A 22,363-nucleotide genomic window follows, 5' to 3' on the forward strand; every position below is an offset into this window, starting at 1 on the left:
CATTGCTAAAGGAAATGCACAAGAAAACTGCTGTATTTGCCATGCAGACTGGGCTAACGATGCTAATTGCTGGCATATGATGCTAAAGACAGTTTAAAATTGCATCTCTAGTTTTTTTGGTCTTTTGAAAATAGCTTTTTGTATTTATAAATACTTTCTAGCTGTAGGAATACTAAAAGGTTCAGTATTATTCTTCCAAGAGTAAAAGTAAATTTGGCCAATATCACCACTGGGATTTCAAAGCTCTACAAAACCCAAATGTTGGAAATCGGCCTCAAAACTCTGATTTCCGGATCTCTGATTTTTGCACTTTGTCTCATAAAGTCCATAATCTAACGAGTAGTGCAGAACTGTAGAGGGCTTCGGGGTGTTTTGCGAGGCTCAGCACATCATTGTGAAGGTGGAAACTTGATCGGACTGAGGAATGTGTCAGGACGCGCCCCCCCATCCCGCTCTCGCCCCACGTCCTTCAGTCTCTCTCATCTCTCTTTCCTCTAGGCCTCTTTTTTTATCCCTGGTGAAGGAGGAGGGCCGCAGCAGCAGGCAGGGGGTCAGCGCTGGGGGAGGTTTGGTGGGTGTGTGAATGCGTGCACACGCCGGCCACTAGAAGAGAGCAGGGGCATGGAGGTGGGGCAGATGAGTGGGCTGGACTTTTGTGTGCACATGCATGTCTTGAGGGGGGGAAGGGAAGGGGGAGTCGTTGGTAATCTTTGTGGCAGAAAATGGCGTCTAATGATAATGAGGACCATGCTGCTGACCACTCCACAGCCCCAGCTGTGTGTGTGTGTGTGAGGGAGGGAGGGCAGAGGAAATGTGGGGGTGGGGAGTCCATTCTCAGCCCTGTGTGTGTTGGTAAACTAAACTGGCTCTTATCTGTTGTCAGGCTTTCCTCCATCTTGAGTGGTGGCCTGGAGCTCCCAGGTTAATTTAGCATAATAATGGCTGCTGGCCATTCACTCCTTTTCTAAAATGGTGGACCTCTGCAATAACCCATTTATCTCCTGTTTTATTCCTTCCTTTCCCAAAGCAATCCCTTCCTGATGGGGCTCGTCATCTCTTCCTCTGCGTCATCTGCTTTTTGTAATTGAAGTCAAGGACTTGCATAACACTTGATCAATACAGCATAATTCTTTTGTTTTGTTTTTTGGGAAGAAATTTGGCATGGCTTTTATGAACTTGACTTCATTAGTCATAGCTCATTCTCCATAAACAAGCCTTCCAGTCTTTTAACAAGTGTCTTTTTAATGACAAAACATCATTTAAAAGTTTTACATGTTAATTGCCATTAAGTAGAGATATTTTCTTAGCTGTTCTTAGCAGCAGGACTTCCTTCCCAAATCTGATAATGTCCTTAAAAGCCTCATTTACTGCATCTTAAAGCCATAACACAAAACCTTTTTCTATTAAAAAAAAAAGTTTTTGGGTGCTGCCAGCATTCATGTTCCATTAGATTTTTGGGCAGGCAATATCTGCTGCAAACCTCAAGTTTTTTTTCTCTCTCTCTCTTTTTGTCACACCACACTGCAGTATGTTGTTTTTTTCTCTCTGTTTGCTGTATTTGCATTTCTCTATGAACAAATAAACCGCCGTAGAGCAGACGGAAGGCTTAACTTTGAGTGTAAACGGGATGTTGGGCTGTGCTGTAAAACCATCTGAGCACAGGCTGCTTTTTGGGTTTCACTACCATTTATTGACATGTTTGTGGCATTCTCAGAAGTCACACTTTGTCAGCAAAGCGTTTGCAGAATAAGTTGGGGCAACAACAGTTTGCACACCAGGCAGTTCATTTTATATAGGCCCCTTTGCAGACTTTGAAATTGGGATAATGGTGTGTACGTGAGTGTTCTCATTTTTCTTTTTTTATGAGCATGTTCAGTTGCATTTTGGTAATTTATGCTGTATTTGTTACTGACTTTTCATGTTAGGATTGAATTTTGCTGAATATCTCAAAAAACATGCAAATTTATTAACTCCACCTAATAACATGTGCTTCTGACTAACTCGGGAGAAACTTTTTTAAAAATGAACGACAGCTAACTATAATCCACCGGTGCTTGTTTTTTTTTTTTTTTTTTTTTTTTTACTGCAAGCTGTAAAGGAGGAATGGGCTGGTGTGAGATTCTCACACTAAAACTTTGAGTAAAAAATACACATCTCTCCATTGTCTATATATATATATATATATATATATATATATATATATATATATATATATATATATATAGGCCTGTCGCGATAAACGATAAATCAATTAATCGTACGATGAATTAAAACTATCGATGTCATTTTAATTATCGGCATTATCGTCTCTTCCGGCCTTTTTCTCTTTCTGTTAATGACACCGAATGAAAAAAGGCTCAACTCCGGTGCTCTCCACTGACTCCGCCCTTCCTCATTTCCTTAGTGTAATGCCCAGCTGATTGTCGGCTCATTTTCAAAACCTGACAAATCACACATTAGTCGACAGAAATCCTAGGTATAACGGTTCGATCGGGTTCGTTCCTGCCGTGTGGTTTCCAACAATGGGCACAAAATAATTGCTACAAGTCCAGTGAACTAATTTTAAAACCAGGCATTAATCAATGCTTTACTACAATCTACCTGCAATGCATGTGGCTAGTGTCAGCGTAAAGTCCTGACTGAATGAAAATCATTATAACCTATTTACGTCACGTTAACGAAGAACAGCTGAAATTGCGGTAGCAATTTCGCTCCAACTCCTCCCCTTGTCATTTCTATATTCTTTGCATGTTGAATCAACATTAATGTTGTTTCCACGTATCATCTCCGAAGGTTGCGCCGTGCCAGCTGTTTGGGATTCCCCGACGTAATTTCCCCTCAGAAAACACTAAGGAGAATCCACGCTTTCTGATTGGCTGTCTGTCACATTCAACAGGCTGCGTTAAAGCTCCCAGTGGGGAAAACCCCTGATTTGGATCGGAGCGGCAACGACGATCTACCATAACACACCACACAATCTTAGAAAGACCAACGTTTTAAGATTGTTGTAAGGGGAAAAATAGGAGCAAAAAATAGTGTAGTTTGAACTATTGCATCAGGTAGTCGATGTGCCCATTTTCTCTATTTAAATCTAATTATTACTGAAGGGCAACATTGTATACACACTTCATAATGTGCACTCTTTTGGTTGAATGCAGTATTTATTTCCACTTTGGCTTTATGTTGTGTAGTTTTTTTTTCTGTTACATTTTTTGTTAATGGAGACTGAGAATCCATTTTATTTTTGTTTTTGGTTGTTTTGTTTATCAGTTCCAGTGTTTAGTGTTCTTTTGAAAATAAAGTGTATCTATCTTTGGCAGGAAATCGCATGCATTATTACGTCATTTCCATTAAATCAGTGTAAAAAGATCTTCAAACAATATTATCGTTTATTGCAATAATTTTTGAGACAATTAATCGTTCAGCAAAATTTGCTATCGTGACAGGCCTATATATATATATATATATATATATATATATATATATATGTTGTTGTTTTTTATGTATATGTTTTTTATGTATATAATGTATTTTGATTAACAATACAAAAATTACTCATTGCAATTATCATTTTATTTATACTACCTATGCCACCTGCAGTATAACAATGTTACCTTAAGAGCGATGAGTTGTACTCTATAATTTTCTCTGTCCCAAGCAGCAGAATAGATGTTAAAAGTTTAATTTTATGGTTAAGGTTTGCGAGAGATTTTTTCAGTGCAAAATTAAGAAAAAACAAAACAAATCAGTTTTCAAATGGTATACATGCCATGCTGCTGTTGCAGCCAGATAATGTTACTTTAAAGAAAGCTAACTACAAGAAAAAAAATATTTTTTTCCTATTTGTAGTAAAATTTCATTGTAAGCGACTAATATTCAAGTTTTTGTTGAAGTTATGAGCAGATGAAGATATGCTCTTTCTACGTTTTCTTTTATGCTAATTTGATCTTGCTTCTAAACATTTGCCTTGTAGTGCAGGTTCTGTCCAACACTTTTCCTCTGCATCTTAATAAAAACACCTTAAGTCATAAAAACATTTTAATGAAAAAGTTTAGCAGCAAAATTGTGACGTTCTAAAACCCGTGTATATCTTGGCACCGGTAACTGGCACATGCCTACTACTATTTTTTTAAGTAAGGAAATTCCTGGTTCATTAACTCATTATGGCAAAAAAAACCCCAAAACACTATCAAATTTGATTTAAAACGCACAACAAAGGGTGTTCTCAGTTGTGCACTTTACTGATGCTCTAAGCTGTCCAGGAGTGGGTGTGAGCGATGCGGCGAGAATCAGGTGGTTTACTTGTCCAGTCAGCTAACTGCTCTCCTCTGACCTTGCCTTTCCTCTCCATCCTCATTTTCCCCCCTGCTCCCTCCATCACACCGCCTCCGTCTACCTCTCTCTGAGGAAGCACATCTATAAATAACACCACTCTCAGCTGCCACACCCTTCCCTCTGCGCGTATGTTTGTGTGTGCAGGGATGATTTGTTTGCAATACACAAAGAAGTCCGACCTGCACGCAGGCACCTTGCGTTGTGCATCTCTGTAGACATGAATGCGCACACACAGCACTTTCTGAACATGCAGAGATGTTTGCATGCGCGTTGCCTACTGACCCCTCTTTATGTCTTTTTTTTTTTATTGTAAAGAGGAAGGGCCATAGAGGCTTGGTGCTATGACTCATCACAGCAGCAGGTGTCCCTTACACCCCCGACCCCCTTTGCTGTTGTCTTTTTCCTGTCTCCATCACTCTCTGTATTTAACTCAGAAGCTCCTGTTCCTATTTTGCACTGTCCAGGTCTGAAAGCATCATCTCAGCTTCCTTGTTGATAGTTCCTATAGTGCGCCATAGCAGACTAGGATGTGTGAATGGCCTTGCTACACACCTACTTCAGGGTGAATGAGACACATTTGAGAAAGTAGAAAAAGGAGAAACTGTCATTTAAGATAAGATAAGATAAATCTTTATTGTCATTGTCACAAGAACAACGAAATTCAAAAGGTGCCATCAGTCAGTGCACATGCCCAAAAACAAAAATAACTGTCTCACAATTCACACACAACGCAAGAATCAACAAACTGGCAAAAAAAAAAAAAAAAAAAATTTCATTGTAAAATTTCATTTGGAAAAATGTATATTTTTCCACTGCTAATTTGTTTCTTGTGACTCAACCATTACAAAATTTCTATCAAAAGTTGAGTTTTTTATGTCAGATTGATTTGTTATTGATCCATTGTCTCTTTTTTTGGCATCATTTATTTGATTAGCTAAAAAGAAAAAGATTATTGTACTCGCTATGATATAAAGACAAAGTCACATAAAATAAGCTCAATAAACTTCATAGAAATAACATGAGGAGCCTCCAACAATATGGGAGGAGTGCTCCAGTGACCTAAGCTCCCCTCACTGTCTTCTGCAGGGCCTTATCATTAGAAAGCCACACTAGCTGTATTTCCATTACAAATGTACACAAAACTTTATCAATATTCTGCTAAAGTTAAATAAAACACAATTTCATAATTGAGTTGTTTCCATTAAATAAAGCACAATTAAAACACGTGAATAAATTTGTTCAGGTCATTAAAAACATGCTACCACATTTCCTGTCATCTTCTTTGTCTTTTCTGCCAGAAGTAACATGCGGGTGTTGATCACATGATACGTGATGCAAAAAACATGTTTCCATTGCAGTTTATGCACTAATTTGGATACAGTGGAAAAACCAACTCATCTTAGCACAAAATTTCTTCAAAAACTGGAGTTTATTTTCTTTTTAAAATCGGCTTGTTTTCAGTGAGTGCAATTAGATGGTTAATGGAAACTTAGCCAACGAGATACAGCACTGCCATTCGGTTCACATAAAATTTTTGTGTGTTCTTTATAAGTTAGAACTTATTTTAAATTATCTCACTTTTTTAAGTTAATTTAATGTACTTTTAGAAAGGTACATTAAACATTGTAACTTGTTTGTAAAATGTTATGAGCAGTGACTCGAAGTTTCCTACTTCTATTGGGCTTCTACGTTTCCAGTAGTGAGTAAAATTTCACTGACATAATTGCCTGTATAAAATAAGATTTAACAAGTTTCATCCCCAAAAACTGTGGAAGCACTTAGCTTAAAATTTAAACCGTATCTGCAATTTTGTGCAGTAAGTGGGTTGAAAAAGCAAGTCAGCCGGTTTATTTGGGCTTGTTAAAAAATGCTTACAGAGCTGGGTGAGTCTGACCTGAAAGGCTTTCTGTGTCATCTTCACTGCCAGTAGAAAGTATAAAAGCAGAAATTAGGACTATAACATGCTATTGAAGTTTAATATAGACATATAATTTATATCAGAACTAAGACACAATTCATGTTTGGATCTTAAATAAATTCTAAATCTCAAATCTAGTGACTGTAAGACCTTGCTTAAGCGATTTACATGCTTTGTTTATAATTTTCTTAAAATGTAAGATCATGCTTTTCTGTTGGAACCAAAACATGTTTAAGGTGGCACATTTGAGAAAAAGAAAGTTGCTGAATTCCACTTTATTGTCCCGATTTGATTCATTGATTGCGAAAGGCTCTTAGTGGTGAAAGATTGGTGTGAAGAGGGCTGAAGAGATGCTCCGAGCCGAGAGGTGATGTTGCAGTTAGGAAGTGAGGCCATGAAGACGCTAGGAGGAAGAGAGGGGAGAAGGCAGCCAAGTGGAGAAGTCTGTGTGTGAGTGTGTGTGTGTGTGTGGCCAGATGGCTCCAGCGTGTGGCGACCAGCCAGAGGAACAGGTGCAGGTCACATGACCAGCCGTTACCACGGAGATGGTGATTGCTCTTGGCGTGAGGATGAAAGGAGAAGGGCCCCAGGGACAGAGAGGGGGTGAGAGATAGAGAGAGGGGAGAGAGCAGGAGGAAGGAGGAGAGGCGGTGGAGGAGAGCGATCCTGGCGTACAGTTCTGCAGAGGGCAGACTCAGCCCAGAAAAAACCACACACACACACACACACACAGTTTTAACGTCAGTTTGGGAGGAGGTTAGTTGGACAATTGTTTCCGTCTGGCCTAAAGATATAATGTAGCATTTGTATTGTAATGGAAATCGGCCCTTTTTATCCAAACTCTGCTGGTTCTATCTGGGATCCAGTTCCATGTTTTTGGAGAAACATGTTTTAATCCCAAGTGTGAGCAACTTTATAAAATCGTTCAGCCATGTTAATTTTTTTAAATAATTTTGAATCTTCAGGAATGCTCTACAAATATAATTTTTTGCGTTTAAATCTAGTCAGCGCAACAAATATTGTAGATAATGGTGTGGAAAGTTTTAGTTTATTGTTCAAGAACTTTTTTAGCAGCACCAAGTTCTGAAATAATAAATATTGTTTTTTCTATAATTTCTCTTCTGATTTTTACTCTCACATGAATAGCGAGCACCAATGCTGTAAAATGTTCACTTGAAAATGTCACACTTCATTTTTCAATTACATTGCACACACATTGTAGTTGAAAAATGTGTGTGCAATGTATAGTTTTTTGGGGGGTTTTACCTTGAAGTATTTTGTTGATTGCTTTAAAAAATTAAGCCTCTTTTCTAAAATTCTGGAACTACAGAAGCCGAAGCTTCTGTAGTTCTGGTGGTGGAGATGTTTCATCAGATCTGCTTCTTTCAGGAGGACACAGACTTGCCATATTTTCATTTGGAAAATAAATATGTTCTAATGAGATTAGTGGCTTTATCAACCGCCCTTTATATTATATACATATATATCTAATTAGGACATTGAATACCATAAAACTTTAAAGTAAACTCATACATACAAAGCTAACGTATATCAGAAAATTAACACACAGGAGCCTAAACAGTGTTAAGTAAATTAAGTAAACAATTTGAACAATGACTAAATATTAGATCACAATCAAAGCACACTGTTTTACTTTTACTCTCTGGCTTTTGAAACATACTATGAAAACGGGAACTTAATGTGCAATACTGCAACAGCAAGAGCTCCTTCACCCAAATTTTATTTGCATGTGTGGACGTAGCATCTGATCTACTGACTTGCCAAAGCATTTTTGGTCACTAATGCCTCGTTTCCACCAAGTGGTACGGTTCGGTATTCTACTTTATGGTCCAGCGTACTCCAGAAATCGTTTCCACCGCCAGTTACAGTGGATTCTCACTGGACAAGCGAGATTAAACTCAAACACTTCAGGTTGCAATAAAACAAACTACAAATCATCTTGACAGTGAAACATTTTTGTGTAACTTTTTTTTTCATTCATCCATACCGCTTCCTGCGTCCCCCCTGCAATGGCACTGCGACCCCACACTTTGGGAACCACTTTACTAGCTTAACGACAAAACAAACGTAACACAGCAGTGTATCTTGTGCTTATCGCAAGCAGTGACATTTATCTGTCCACCAGCCGATGGACTGTTTGACACCAGTACCTCCACCCTAACTGTACCGCACCAGGATGATGCGTTACAGTTAAAATAATGTAGGAAAGTGCATCGAGCCCTTTCATACCGCTCTGTCTAAACGAAGCATTAGAAGACATGTATCGGCTAATAGAGTTGTATGGAAACTTGGGCAGTGAAGTTGTTTTTGTCACAACTTCACACATGCTGCAGTGATAAAAAGCTTATCCTCCACATGTCAAGATGATCCTATCTGCAGTGAAAAATGAGGCAGAAGTCATGTGGAGTTGGACCGTACTGTACCGTGTAATAGAAAATCAGCATTGCAGAAATGCACGTCTACCTAATAAGGCTGGCATTGTTCTAAAAACGGCAGGAATACACACGAGTGATGAATTGCAAATTTGCCCTTAAACGTGGCCGATCAGACTCGGGATTAAAGCAATAAAGGACAGACTGTGAGCAAGTTGGCTTCCTGCGAGCGGCGCATAAGAACACGGAGACATGCTGTACGAGAGACAGCGGAGGGATGCTGAGTGTCCTCTCACCTCTGTGGTGTTACTGCACACACACTCGCAGATGGAGCCAGCTCCTCTTCCTCTCCATGCCAGAGATTAGTGGAGGCCTGGGGAGAGCTTGGCTCCGCCCACCTCCTCTCTCAGGGGCCTCTCTCTCTGTCTGCCTGTCTGTCTCTCTGGACCCCCCTCTTGCTTCCTCTTCGTGCCTGTATCTCTCCATCTTGCTCCCATGCCTCCATGCAGTCTTTCATCATATTAACCCCCTGTGTGCCAGAGCCTGAGGCACACTAATGATTTCTAAATGGGTAAATCAAACATGGCGATTGCCCTGGGACAGACAGATACACACAAAAATACACACACACACACATACATGAAGGTTTGGTTGTCTTTTACTGAGGTAGTCTTACAAAGAATGAGTTTTGATGTATTTTGACCCTTTTTCAAATCCTGCTGCTTACATGTTTTCAATCGTTTATTCCCACAGCAGTAAAAAGGTGGACTCAGAGGGCGGGGCCAGCGCTGCTAAGAAGGACGCCAAGAGGAAGAGAGAGCTGTCAGTCGGTGACGATGTGGAGGTGAAGTCTCCACTGCCCTCTCCTCCTGAAGAGGAGGATGATGATGGTGTGCAGGTAGGCAAGAGACGGGGTGCGTACAGGTGCTTGAAATCCTTAAACGCTTGAATTTCAATTGGGTGTTTTCAACATTTGGAAAGTGTTTTATTTCTGTGTAAAGTCCTTGAAAGTGCTTGATATTCAAACTGCACAGTTTTGAATTAAAGTGAAATCTAACACTTGGTTCAAAGCCTAATTTTGGAAAATGTTATTTACGATATTTTTATACACCTAATAAAAACATACTTTTTTCTCACCGTCAGAAGTTAAATCAGACTAAACTTTTCTTGTTTATTTTTGGAATTAGCAAACATATTTTTATTTTCTAAATGCCAGCAAATATAAGTATTTGCTGGCAATATTGTGTTTAAGCATGTAGAATACTATTACAAGACATTATTAATAGCAGTAATAAATTACATAACAGTTTTTTTTCTTTATTCATTTGTTTTGTTTACATCTCCAAAGTGTAGTGTTGGAAATGTTTTAAAACTTACCTTGAAAATTGCTTGAATTTTACTGTAGGAAAAGTTTACAAATCCTGAAAAATATCCTGAAAAATGTTGTGAGATTTGACAATTTAGGAAGTGAGGAGAAAATACAAATTCACAACTCTAATAACCACACCAAGGCTATTTCAGGAAGCCCAGCTAAAAAAGCAGAAGGCCATCAAACCACTTCTGATCACTCATGGTCACAGCTTGTAGAGAAGGCGCTGAGCCAGTGAACGTTTGTGTTGTAAACCAGCCTTGTTGACAGACCCATGGGCCAACCGCGCAAATCAGGTTGTCGCCATCCTCCGTCAGCAACTTTTTAGCCAGTGATGTATTTTGGAAACATTTTGCTTCAGAAATACTATTTAGCCTCTTTACTATCAAACCCCGGTAGCGTGCGCCATGATGCACTCCTTTATAAATGCCTGCTTAAAATGTGAAGTGCTAATTAGAGGAACAAAAGCAAGCTGTTGCATCCCCTCCTCACACTGAGATTTATGAGTAAATCTTACTGTTGCCCATGAAGAGTCCTGGTTTTCAACAGAAAAAATGTACTTTAGCAGCTGTGTTGCTAATATGTTCCCTAAAGTCTCAGATTGGTGTTTTCCTTTTTTCTTTTTATGACAAGATTTTAGGCATTAAAATAATCAGCTTTTTGCTGACTTAAGTGGATAGGCATTATGAAAATGAAGACTGTTTTTTGGGGGGAAAAGTGAATTAATTAAACTAAATGCTGAGCCATGTGTTTAAAAAATATTTGAATTTCTACCTTGAAAACTCAAATGCATTGTATTAATATTTTAAGAAACCGACACACCGTTAACAATTGTTAAGTGCAAGGTTTTGAAAATGTTTTTTCATTAAAGCGTGGCAGTGGCTTGTGTTCAGTTTCACTGCTTTATAGACCAAAAAGTTCAGTCTTGCTATCTGACCAAAGCATCTGTTTGCTGCTGCAAACAGAATTTCTTGGCACTTTCTTTTAGCTTTTTTGATTCTCTCAGTTCAGCCAGAAGTTCAGCAGTTGTGCCAGACTTTACCCTTATTTGGATGAGCAAATGAGCAGAGGCCAGGCAGGTGTTGAAAACCTGATGGGTTGTTTTATAACGTAGCCCTTAATTAAAGTGCCTTTCTTTTCCTCCTGACATATCTGCTGGGTTTCTTCATCTATCTAAAAGTATCAGTTGGATACACAATTTTTATTAGTGGAAAACCTTAAACAGTATTTTTCCTTTAAATTTTAATCATGCATCACTTTAACTTTGTCAGTCACATGAAATCCTAATGAAAACCATCAAATCTTGCGGATGTGATGTGACAAAATGTAATTAAGGTCAAAGGGTGTGAATGTTTATGTAAGACAATGTCAGTCCTCGTTGATCATTTAAATGCTGATGTGTTTCTTCCTTCCAGAAGCGCCGTTCGAGTCGGCAGGTGAAGAGGAAGAGGTACACAGAGGACCTGGAGTTCAGGATCTCTGAGGACGATGACAGCGGAGACGATTCACCAACACCAAAATCTCCCTCATCCTCCTCACAACAACAGGTGAGGCCTGGAATTGGTTCATCTTGCTTCACTATAACTTTTTACTCACCAAAGATTAAAGTTTTCTTTTTACCTCAGCGTTCACATGAAGTTAGCTTTCCATACAACTACTTCCATTCACAAAGCAAATATTTGTAGAGTTTTCTTTTGCTAATCTACAACAAAAATGTAATTGTTCTCTTGCTTTAGGATCTGACTGAGGCTGAAGGGCCTGTTGTGGAGAAGATCATGGGTATGCGCAGCGCCAAGAAGCAAGTACGTACAATACATTTCAAAAAGTATTCACTCCCTTCCCCTTTGAAACAATTAAGTCAGGTGTTTCAGCCACTGTAGTAGCCATGGGGGCTTAATACCAAGCAGCTAGGCATGCAAACTGCTTCTACAGAAACAGGTGACAGAATGTATCACTCTGACAGAATGTGTCACTCTGAGTTTGGTCGCTTCTAGTTTTTAAACATCACAAAGTGAACTATTGGTGTTAATATATTAAAGTATGTTAACAGCAACTCACCAGCATTCAGCAGAGTCCATATCTGCAGACCTCCAAAGTCTGTGGCCTTCAGATTAGCTCAAGATCAGTGATTAGAGAGCTTCATGGAATGAGTCATGTAAACTTTTCTATCCCCAAGGGGCAATTTGTTGTGCAGACAGTAGTGAAGACATAAAAAACGCCTACAAAAAGTTACAAAAAACATAAGTGGACTTGGCTAATAGCAGCTGGAATAAAAGATTCTTTTCAGTCTCTTGGTCTTCTAATATGGCTTTGTGTGTCTCCAAAAGGGAGCACTCTTCTCCCAAAGGCTGGCATGGATCTGCCAAAAATGATCCTGGCCTTCTTCAAAGACCTGGAACTATAGAGGTCACCCAGGTCTTTAAGAGATATGCCAGCAATTTTGCTACAAACCTCATTTTGGATGGAAAATGCCAACAGGTAAAAGTATTTCCATGGCCAAGCAGCTGCATCCAAGCCTTACATCACCAATTGGAATGCAAAGAGTCGGAACCGCGGGTGTGAACTAAAGCACGCCGCCGCTGAACTCTAGAGCCTTTGGAGGAGTGTTCCCCGGAGGGCCAAATCATGCCTTTCTGTCTCGCAATGCCATGCATGAGTCTGAGTTTGGCTGCAGCCAGGAGAGCTGTATTTAGTTTCATGTTCTCGACTCTGGGGGAACAGTTGTTAGTTGGCCACTTCCTGTTACGATATTATGGCATATCTTTGCACAAAGCAGGGTCCATGAACACAAGGGAGTTGACTGCAGCAGAACCGAACTGAAGAGCTGCAAAGGGTGTGCTGACATCACATTGAATTATATGAATTAAGACCTGTGTGTCACTAAAATGTGTGTAAGGGGAGTGAATATTTTATACCATATAGCTCATCTCACAGACGGTGACACGCAGATGCGTGCGCGGACATGACTCAGACCGGCCTGAGTCATGGTTTACGTCATGCGAGTAGTCGCTCCACAGCTGGCCTAAGGAGATTACACACACGCGCACAGTCAGACATATGCCCTCACACACTGCTAAGTCGGCCCATATTCACTTTGTAAGCAGATACAAGGGTTCTTGTAATTCAATATGTGTGTTTCTGATTGACTGCGTGTGTGTCGGCCCTGCTTTGTTTTATGCGCCTTAACTAAGGAAAAGTCGTCGCTCAGCCAACACACACACTCACTCACCAGCCAATTGTGCTTTGCCAGCCAACTCCCAGTGGGGGGACTCTCCACCCACCCACACCCACACACATACACACACCCTTTCTCACAGCTCCATTCAGAGTTGACCCCAGGCTTGGCACACAGCCAAAACCACAACGCTAGCTAAGCCAGACGCCAAGCTAGTGTTTCCTCAGGCAGTGTGTGCGCGCGTGTGTGATTGATGATTCATGGCATTACAGTAGTAGTGGTAGTACAATGATTGTGTGTGTGTGTGCCTGCTGCGGCTACGTTAAAGTGAATGAGTCAGAACAACTTAAGACCTACTAGGTTTTCTTCTTTCACAAGTGTGAGAATAAAGTGTTTGTTTTTTTTTACTCAAAAATTTCAATTTGAATTTGTTTTTTTACAGTAAAACACCTAAATGTATTCTTCAGTTTGACTAATTGTTATCAAAAGGTCCCAGATGTGCAAGACTGACAACAGAAACTGAACCTTTCACTTAGTCCAACCTCCCTAACTGATAGTTGGTGTGAAACGGTTTCCAGGCTATTCGTTCGCCCACTTTACCATTTTAGCCACATGTTGTATAACAATGACAAACCACTTCTGCTCTTTCACCATTCTGCTGCTATATTTGCTGTGATTATTAACCTTTCTTATTCTTTTCCTCCTTTTCAGCTGGAGTCGGGCGAGGAAGTGGAGGTGGAGGAGTTCTACGTCAAGTTCAAGGGCTTGTACGTTGTAACTTGAGTTTTTTTCTCGGCTCTCTACCTCTTTTGTCTTTCACAGCAAGGATTCCTCTTTTTTTAGACCCGTTCTCTCTACACACACACACCAGGGCGTCCATTGGTCTATTAGTGTGAAAAGCTCGGGACATTGTGCCTGAAAAGCCGTATTCAATTTTCTTTTATGCGCCAATCGCTCCTATTTTGGTTTCAGATCTATTCTAGCATCAATAACATAAGTGGTAGCAGCGCAGTCTCTGCATGCCATCGTATTGCTAAATGCATGATATTCCTGTCATGCTGGCCTTTTGTGTCAAGGTTACCGTTTGGCTGAGACGGAAAAAAAAAAAAAATAATTACACATCGACGGTAGATTTGAACATTTCTTTACAAATCTGAGAAGCAAAGTTAAATAGTGGTGTGGGGTCTTAATCTTTCAGAAATCAAACTAAATAAAAAAATATTTATATTGTAAATGCTACAACACATAAAAATCAGTACTAGAAATGGAAACAATCCCTCATATTTCTTGACGTTTGTTTCAGCACCACAATTCTTTTGAAAGAACTTTAGCCCATAGGAATGGTCTGACAGAATTTTTTTGTTTTTGTTTAAACACTGATGTACCTTGAATCTGTCCATTCTTACACAGTATATGCGAAAATGACCCCCGTCTTTGAACGGCACATGTTGCAGAATCTTCATAAAGTAATGACAAATGAAACAGGACATAATCAACAGGTTGTGCTGCATAAAAAATGTTTAAACCAACATCTCTCATTGTAAAACTTGTAGCCCGACTGGTTGCACAGCACATCTGTGACTCAAAGGCGTGATGCTTTTGTAACAAAGTCTGCGTACGCTTTTATATGTTGACTTTTGCAGCACTTATCTTTTTTTATCTTTCACTTTTACACTTCCTGCGCTAACACCACAGCAGCTTACTGCCTCGTCCCATCAGAAACAACACCAGGTGTTTCAGTACCAGCAAAAATGGTTTCCCTTTTATCAAATTAATAGTAAAATTTTGTTGCAAACAATTAAATTTGATCAGTATACTTGTCAACAAAGTATAAGTAACCATTGTTTGTACTTTAGTGTAATATTTTGTGCAATCTTGTCCTATAATAAGTGTTTGTAATTGCCTGAATTTATTCTTATCAGTCTTGGTCAGAATAATTTCTGTTTCATAACACTTTCAAACTTCACCTGAAGAGAAGGGAATGTTAAAGATGCTGCCTGTGATCGCCCCAGCTAGTTCCCTGTGGTGTTTGCTTGAATGAATTTCTTCACTGCAAAAGCACAAAATCTTACCAAGTATTTTTGAAAAGAAGCAGGAGATTGTTTTAAGTCAATAATTCCGTAATATTGGCGAAAACGTATTAGTATTAGTTCTGGCAGATAATAATCAGGAATTATTAACTTAAAACAAGCTCCTACATCTTGCTGAAAATTTAGTTATAAGTTAGTTTTGTCTTATTTCAAGTGGGCCAACATATTTGCGCTAGGAACTAGATCCAAAAATACTTACTAACACTTAGTGTACTTGCAGCATTGCTCTGAAAGAACGGAGCTGAAGTGCGTGTTTTGTTTCAGTTCATACCTGCACTGTCGCTGGTCGGAACTGGAGGAGCTGGAGAAGGACAAGAGAATCCACCAGAAGATAAAGAGGTTTAAAGCCAAGCAGCTACTTAACAACTTCATCACTGAGGTAGGAGCAGAGATCTGCCACCTCGTCATCACTTACTGCTGGAAACCATCTGCACCCAAAAGGCTTTTTAAGTCAATATTTAAAATTAGAGGTGCAACTAACAACTATTTTAGTAATCTATTATTCTGATGATGTCAGGGGAAAAATGGACACATTCTGCAAAATCTTTAACCACTTAAGTCATTTTTATACAACATTAGAAATATATTAAAAGATGCAATTAAGCAAATAATTCAATTCCTTTTTTGAAAAAATAAGAAAATAAACATGTTATTACCTGAAATGCAGTAGCATAGCATTCCCTAAGTGTACACTTGTAGGAAAAGATAGCAGAGGGTGCTTAGTGGGAGATTTTATTTTTTTTATTTTTATTTATGTATTTTTTTTACAAAAATAGAACCATGTGAAGATAAAAATACCACAGACAAAGAAAGTTTATTTACCTTAAATACAAAATGTACATATTGTTTGTACAGTTTTTACTTGCTGCTCTGAGTATGTTGTTCTTTCAGCAAATGGCAAAATGGTATCGTTTGCTGCATGTCCCAGCCAACAATTAATTGATTACTAGATTAGTTGACGATTATTTAAATGATCGATTACTCATGATTAATTTGTTAACCATAACAGCCTTCTTTGATATTTGATGTTTTATTTTCTTCTTGGAGATTAAATAACTTGGTTCATTCCTAATTACAGTGTAAATCTCCTCTTCCTGTCTCGCAGATGGATGATGAGCCTTTTAACCCGGACTATGTGGAGGTGGACCGAGTCCTGGATGTTTCAGAGAGCACAGATGAAAATGGAGAGGTACTTTGCTCCCTTTTCTTGGTTTTCTCATTCCTTGTTTTTTCTCAACACAAAATTTATTTATTTTAAATTTTTTAAAGTTCACCAAACCCGTTTCTCCATCTAGATTGTCACCTTATATTTGGTGAAATGGTGCAGTTTGCCTTATGAAGACGCCACCTGGGAGCTAAAGACGGACATCGACCAATCTAAGATAGATGAATACGAACGCATCGCAGCGCGCGAACCCAACACTAACCGAGTGGTGAGTAGAAGCTCTCCGGGCGCCGTCCGGCTCCCAGCCTCCTCCCGGTGGGCGTGCCGATGCGTTTCTGTGTGTGTTGGCCGGCTGCCTCCTCCTCTAGATTTACGGCTCCTTTAACTGGTTTCCACAGGGCCACGTTCTTGTGGTCGTACGCTCTCAGCACACACGCTGATGAACACACGCCCTGCTCTTGTGGCCAGGCCAAACCACTAACAGTATGTTTAATGCTTAACAGAGGGAGCTGGCTGGCTGACTGTGGTGTTTTTTCCTCTATCCCTCTTTCTGCTCCCGTGTCCATCTTTTCAACGACTGTCTTGTTTTCCCTTAAGGAAGATATTAGAAATGCTCCATCATGCAGTGGAGGGGGATTTATTTAACCTCTAGTTATTGTCAGACAGCAGCTATTGCAGTAGACTTTCATTTCCCTCTGAGGAGGAACTTCAGAATGTAAACTATTGCTCTACAGTGGTTTCTGTAACCCATGAAGAAAAGTCCCAAATGAACTTAAAAATTAGTTTTTTTTACAGTTTCATCTGGAACAATTGGGAATTTGGGGGACTTTTTAAGATATGTAGAGTTATGGAAAAAAGGTGAAAGCATTTACAGAGTTAATTCCCCAAAATGATCAATATCCATCCATTTGTTTGATCATCCAACTTTTATTTTTCTGTCCATTTAATTATCATACCACACTTTTTTCCTCAACTTCCTTCTACCTCCAACCATCTTATCATTAGTGCATTTGTTTTAGTCCACCCGTCTATCCTTCCATCTATTCAAACATCTTTACCCTTTGTCTTTTCCTGCTTTTTGGTTTTCAGGTTCCATATTTATCCTGTTTAGAAATGCTGTATATAAATAAAATATAGATATTCTTATTGCAAATAGACTCAAAGACAGAATATGAAATGCGTATAAGAACACGATAAAATTATTGTACAGTAAGGTTAAAATTTCAACATAAGTACAGCGTAATTATAAAAAAATACTCCAGTCCAAAGGAATATGTAACCGAGGTGGTTAATTAAAAATATAGGAAATGTACAAATTTACTGTAAATCGAAAGTAAATGTCTATATTTTTAGTTTTAAAATGGCCTCCATCCAGCCATGCATCAACCTGTTACAGTGAATGCTCCAGATTGTGTAGTTGTGTACTGTTTGACAAGCTTGCAGCTCGTTTTTCTCTCCGTGTCGACTATCTGGATCATGTGTCGTCGTATCACATACAGATAGCGCAAATCGACCCAACTCACCTCCTCGCTGTTTGAACATAAAGCTATCTTCGTCTTGATTTTCCAGAAAGGATCTTCTTACCGAAAGCAATGAAGATGCATAACTAACACTTTCCTGCATATTTAAAACCGAGACGCTAATAAAAGCATCACACAGGAACAGCTGAGTGGCTTGGATGGGGATCATTTGTAACGTACGTCCAAAAGCAGGAGAAGTTGCTCATTAAAGCTGAAAAAGTGAGCTTTAAACCCTGCAGCCCCAACTTCAGGAGCCTCGCCCTGATAATTCACCGGGGATTAATGAGCCTCTCTGCGCTTTAACGACCTCGTATCATTTCTACTTGTGTCAAGGATCGGCCTTCTGCAGCCGACTGGAAAAAGCTGGAGAGCTCCAGAGAATACAGGAATGGCAATGCACTCAGGGAATACCAGCTCGAAGGCCTCAACTGGCTGACTTTCAACTGGTACAACTTGTAAGTGACTATTAATTGTGTTATCCAGGATGAATCTCCTAACCGGTGCTCTGTCCTGTGCATGAAATAGCACTTCATTAAGTCGACTTAAGTGGACATTAAAGTTAACATTAAGTGTCTCTGTTCGATCTTGCTGTTTAAGTTTCCCCACTGGCGCCATCCAGGAGTAAAATATACTCTCCAATTGTATGTTGAGAGTCTTTTAGGGAGGCACGCTTGAGGGAATTGAATTAAAGATTACAAATGGTGCGTTTGAGTCTGTCATCTGTTTGAAAATGAATACCGCAGTTGGATTTTCAGGACTATCTGACACATATTTAAGAAATATGGTCAAGCTGCAGAGGAAGACAGACTTTTCCAGAGATGCATTACCAAGTATTTTTCCAACGTGTCCCGCATGTTTTTTGCATTAGATCACTACAGTGGAAGGCAAACTTACAAACTCCACTGGAAAATTGGCGAGGCTAGACCAGAATGAGGGCAAAATCTTTTATTTTATGAAGACAGGTCTTGAAAATTCACGGAATTTAACATCAGGGCCTCAGTGTACACAGAGCACCTACGTCGAAAGCAGGAGAAATTCTTACAGTTCAGTGACACTAAATACAAAGAATCTAAAATCCATCTGTTTTTGACTTTTCATCCTGTCCACATCACCGTCATCCGCAGACGTAACTGTATCCTGGCAGACGAGATGGGGCTCGGGAAGACCATCCAGTCCATTACATTCCTCTATGAGATATACATAAAGAGCATTGAGGGGCCATTCCTGATCATCGCTCCTCTCTCCACCATCCCTAACTGGGAGAGAGAGTTCAGGACCTGGACGGAGCTCAATGTGGTGGTCTACCATGGCAGCCAGGCCAGCCGGAAAACCATCCAGGCCTATGAGATGTACTACAGAGACGCACAGGTAAAAAAAAAAGGCCTTGTCAGGACTCTACTTTTCCTACTCATTCTCTCTCCCAGTCAAATTACGTTCACAGTTTAAAAGAGTTGCTAATAAGAAGAATTTATGAACTTGCATTTATGAACTTATTTTTCACTCTTTTGTAATGACCTAATTTTTCTTCTGCCTTGTTTTTGACTAGTAATTATAATTTCCATTTCGAAAGGTGAGACACATAAAATAAAATGAACAGTAATACTAGATATTAGTTGTACAGTTGCATAAAGCATTTTGGGCTTTGAATAGTAATAGCTGAAAGTCTCACTTTTTAGTTTTAACTGCAGTAGAATTAACTGCAGTAATGTTTCTGTCAATAAATTATTTTAAGGAAACTCGGTTTGTTTTACAGGTAGTTTTCATGCCCAGATGTGGCTTTGCTGTGGTATTAATGTTGTTCTGTCCTTCCAGTTTGTGTTATGTTTCATGTTGTTTTTTTGGCAGCCACACGTCTTTTATATTATTGATATTTGGTAGTGGCTGTCTGTTTTAGAGAGGTGCAACCCTAAATGTTTAATTTTTGTGCCGTTTTGAAGTTGAACTTTATTGAACGCAGTGTAATAAAAGAATAAATAGTTACACACAAAGAAAATAAATTAAAACAAAAGCAATCAAAACAAATGCGAACACTGGTAAAGTATATTTACACATTCAAAGGAGTGGGTAGAAGTATGGACTTATTTTTAAACCCACCCCTCTCACATCTATATCATAATTCGATAAATTATTATTCAAATTAACTTGGTTTTAACATTCCTTTAGTATTTTTATATCCATATCTAACTAGTACAGTTCATTTATAATTGCATGCCATTATAAGAAAGCTTCATTTTCAACATGTTAAAGTTCTTTCTAAATCAATATACCATAATTAAGTAATATTTGACAACTTTAAATAGTAACAATAACATTGATCATAGCGGTATCAGCAGTAATTATTTCTCCTATTGATATGCAGTGATCATCTTCTTAAATGACATTCTAAACTGTATTTATATTTGGACATTGCTTGACTTCCAAGCTCGAAGTACATATAAAAGAAAATACTATTAAAAAAATCCTAAGATTTTTAGGTTCTCTGTCTATAAAGCATATCTGCCCTTTTAAGGAGATGTCAGCAGCTATTATTAGCCCTGATGTTTTATCCGTTAACTGTGTCCATGTGAGAAGTGGGATGTGCAGGAGGCCTATTATAAACAAGACCTTTTTGCATGGATCGGTCAGCACATCTGAACACCCCCTCAGTGCTCAAATATTGAGCTAGCTGAGGATGAACACTGCTCCTTGGCCACTTAAGCTCTTTACAGTCCTGTAGCTGTAAGCTGTTATACTGTAAGCTCTCATTGTACAATGCTGCAAACATCTCTCGGCATAACCTCCGCCACAGCGAGTCCCCGAAGAAAATAAGCTGTAGGAGCAGCGCGCTCGCTGGCTGCTCATTCTAATCCTGCCTGAGGTAATCCTCCAGGTCGTGAAGACGGCACCTTGTGTTCTTTTCTCCCATCCGCTGTATCCTCCGCAGACTGGAGACACCAGAGACATTTCTATGCAAACATGCATGTGCAGGCTTCAACATAAATTAGCGTTTTGTAGAATCTAAACGAAGGGAAGTTGAGGGCAAAATGGCAACACAGAACTGATGCTGCTTTGCTGGTTTTAAAAAGATGCCGTGGAACGATAACTATACGGAACCTGCAATTGAATTGTGAAGGCTTGTACACTTTTAGTATTTTTTTTTTTTTTTTCATTTTTGGTTCAAATATGGGAGGAAAAAAATATAGAAAATACCAGACATAAGCTGAGATTTCATATTATTTCCAGTCTAACAACTCAGTGCTTTGTCTGAAATGGAGTAGTAGAAGTAAAGTTTTAATTAAAGCCTTCCTCAAAGTCCTTCGACTGCTTTTCTGCAGGCCTCAGTGGCTAACCTAACTTTTAAAACTACTCCCATGTTCTGGTATTTATTTAAGAGATCCAATTGTTTTTGGATGTGAGTTTTAAAGCCCTGAGTCATTTTCCACAATACAATGCTTCGTAAAAGTTTTTATGCCCCTCAAACGAGTGGAATTTCACCTTCCAGTTAAACAACAACACTAAGCATGCAACCAGAGCTACTAGGTAATAGTTTAAATTAAAGAATATTAACTCTGGAATGGTGTGGTCAAATTTGCTTCTCAACTTTGACTGGGCCATCAAATTGGGAATGTGTGGTGAAATTTTCTATCTTTACACTTTGTAAAACTGGTAGACACATAATCCAAATTACGTTCAGCTGCAAATATTGACACAGAGGGACTGAAGTAAAATGTATGTCAGATATTTTGCACATTTATTAACGCAATAGTCTGCCACAATCTGTCACATAAAATCTCAATAAGCAGAAGTTTGTGATTGTAATGTGATAGTTTTGTGAAACGATTCAAGGTGCTGGTCATCCCATTTTAAAAGATGTAATGTAGGAGGGGTTTTAAATAGCACTCGAGTAAAATTTATTGAGTTGGGTTGAGGCACAGGATCCAATTTATCTTTGTTTAAATTTTATAAAATATGTAGACAGATTTGTTCAAAATACTTGCTTCACAGTGTTGCTTGGCTTTTTACTTGTAGATTGATGATTCTGTGTGACCATATTTCAGGAATCAATATTGAATGAGGGTTACTTATTCGTCTCAGCACCCTTCATTATTGTCCTCGTTCTCCTTTGCACATTTCTCCAGGGTAAGATAATAAAAGGTGTGTATCGGTTCCATGCTGTCATCACAACATTTGAGATGATCCTTGCCGACTGTCCGGAGCTGCGCAGCATCCCATGGCGCTGCGTGGTGATCGACGAAGCCCACCGCCTCAAAAACCGAAACTGCAAGCTGCTGGAGGGGCTCAAAATGATGGATATGGTGAGTGGATGTCATTTTTTTTAGACGTACTGAGAGTTAGAAAGAGGAAGACTCGTTTTTAATTAGCCCAGTGTTTCGACTTTGCTAATGTAATCTCTTTTTC

At 39.1% G+C, this 22,363-nt stretch overlaps 1 protein-coding gene across 1 annotated transcript in view; it reads left to right on the forward strand.

Annotated features, from left to right (window-relative positions):
• The window catches only part of chd7 (chromodomain helicase DNA binding protein 7), an 88,657-nt gene that overhangs the window by 39,037 nt on the left and 27,257 nt on the right, over positions 1–22,363 (forward strand). The window contains exons 5-14 of the mRNA XM_028020067.1: positions 9,400–9,544; positions 11,431–11,562; positions 11,752–11,817; positions 13,902–13,957; positions 15,545–15,659; positions 16,386–16,469; positions 16,576–16,713; positions 18,299–18,420; positions 19,090–19,333; positions 22,084–22,260. Of these exons, the coding sequence (XP_027875868.1) occupies positions 9,400–9,544; positions 11,431–11,562; positions 11,752–11,817; positions 13,902–13,957; positions 15,545–15,659; positions 16,386–16,469; positions 16,576–16,713; positions 18,299–18,420; positions 19,090–19,333; positions 22,084–22,260 (1,279 nt within the window). The remainder of the gene's footprint in view (positions 1–9,399; positions 9,545–11,430; positions 11,563–11,751; positions 11,818–13,901; positions 13,958–15,544; positions 15,660–16,385; positions 16,470–16,575; positions 16,714–18,298; positions 18,421–19,089; positions 19,334–22,083; positions 22,261–22,363) is intronic.

Source organism: Xiphophorus couchianus, chromosome 6, assembly GCF_001444195.1.
Source record: "Xiphophorus couchianus chromosome 6, X_couchianus-1.0, whole genome shotgun sequence".
NCBI lineage: Eukaryota > Metazoa > Chordata > Actinopteri > Cyprinodontiformes > Poeciliidae > Xiphophorus > Xiphophorus couchianus.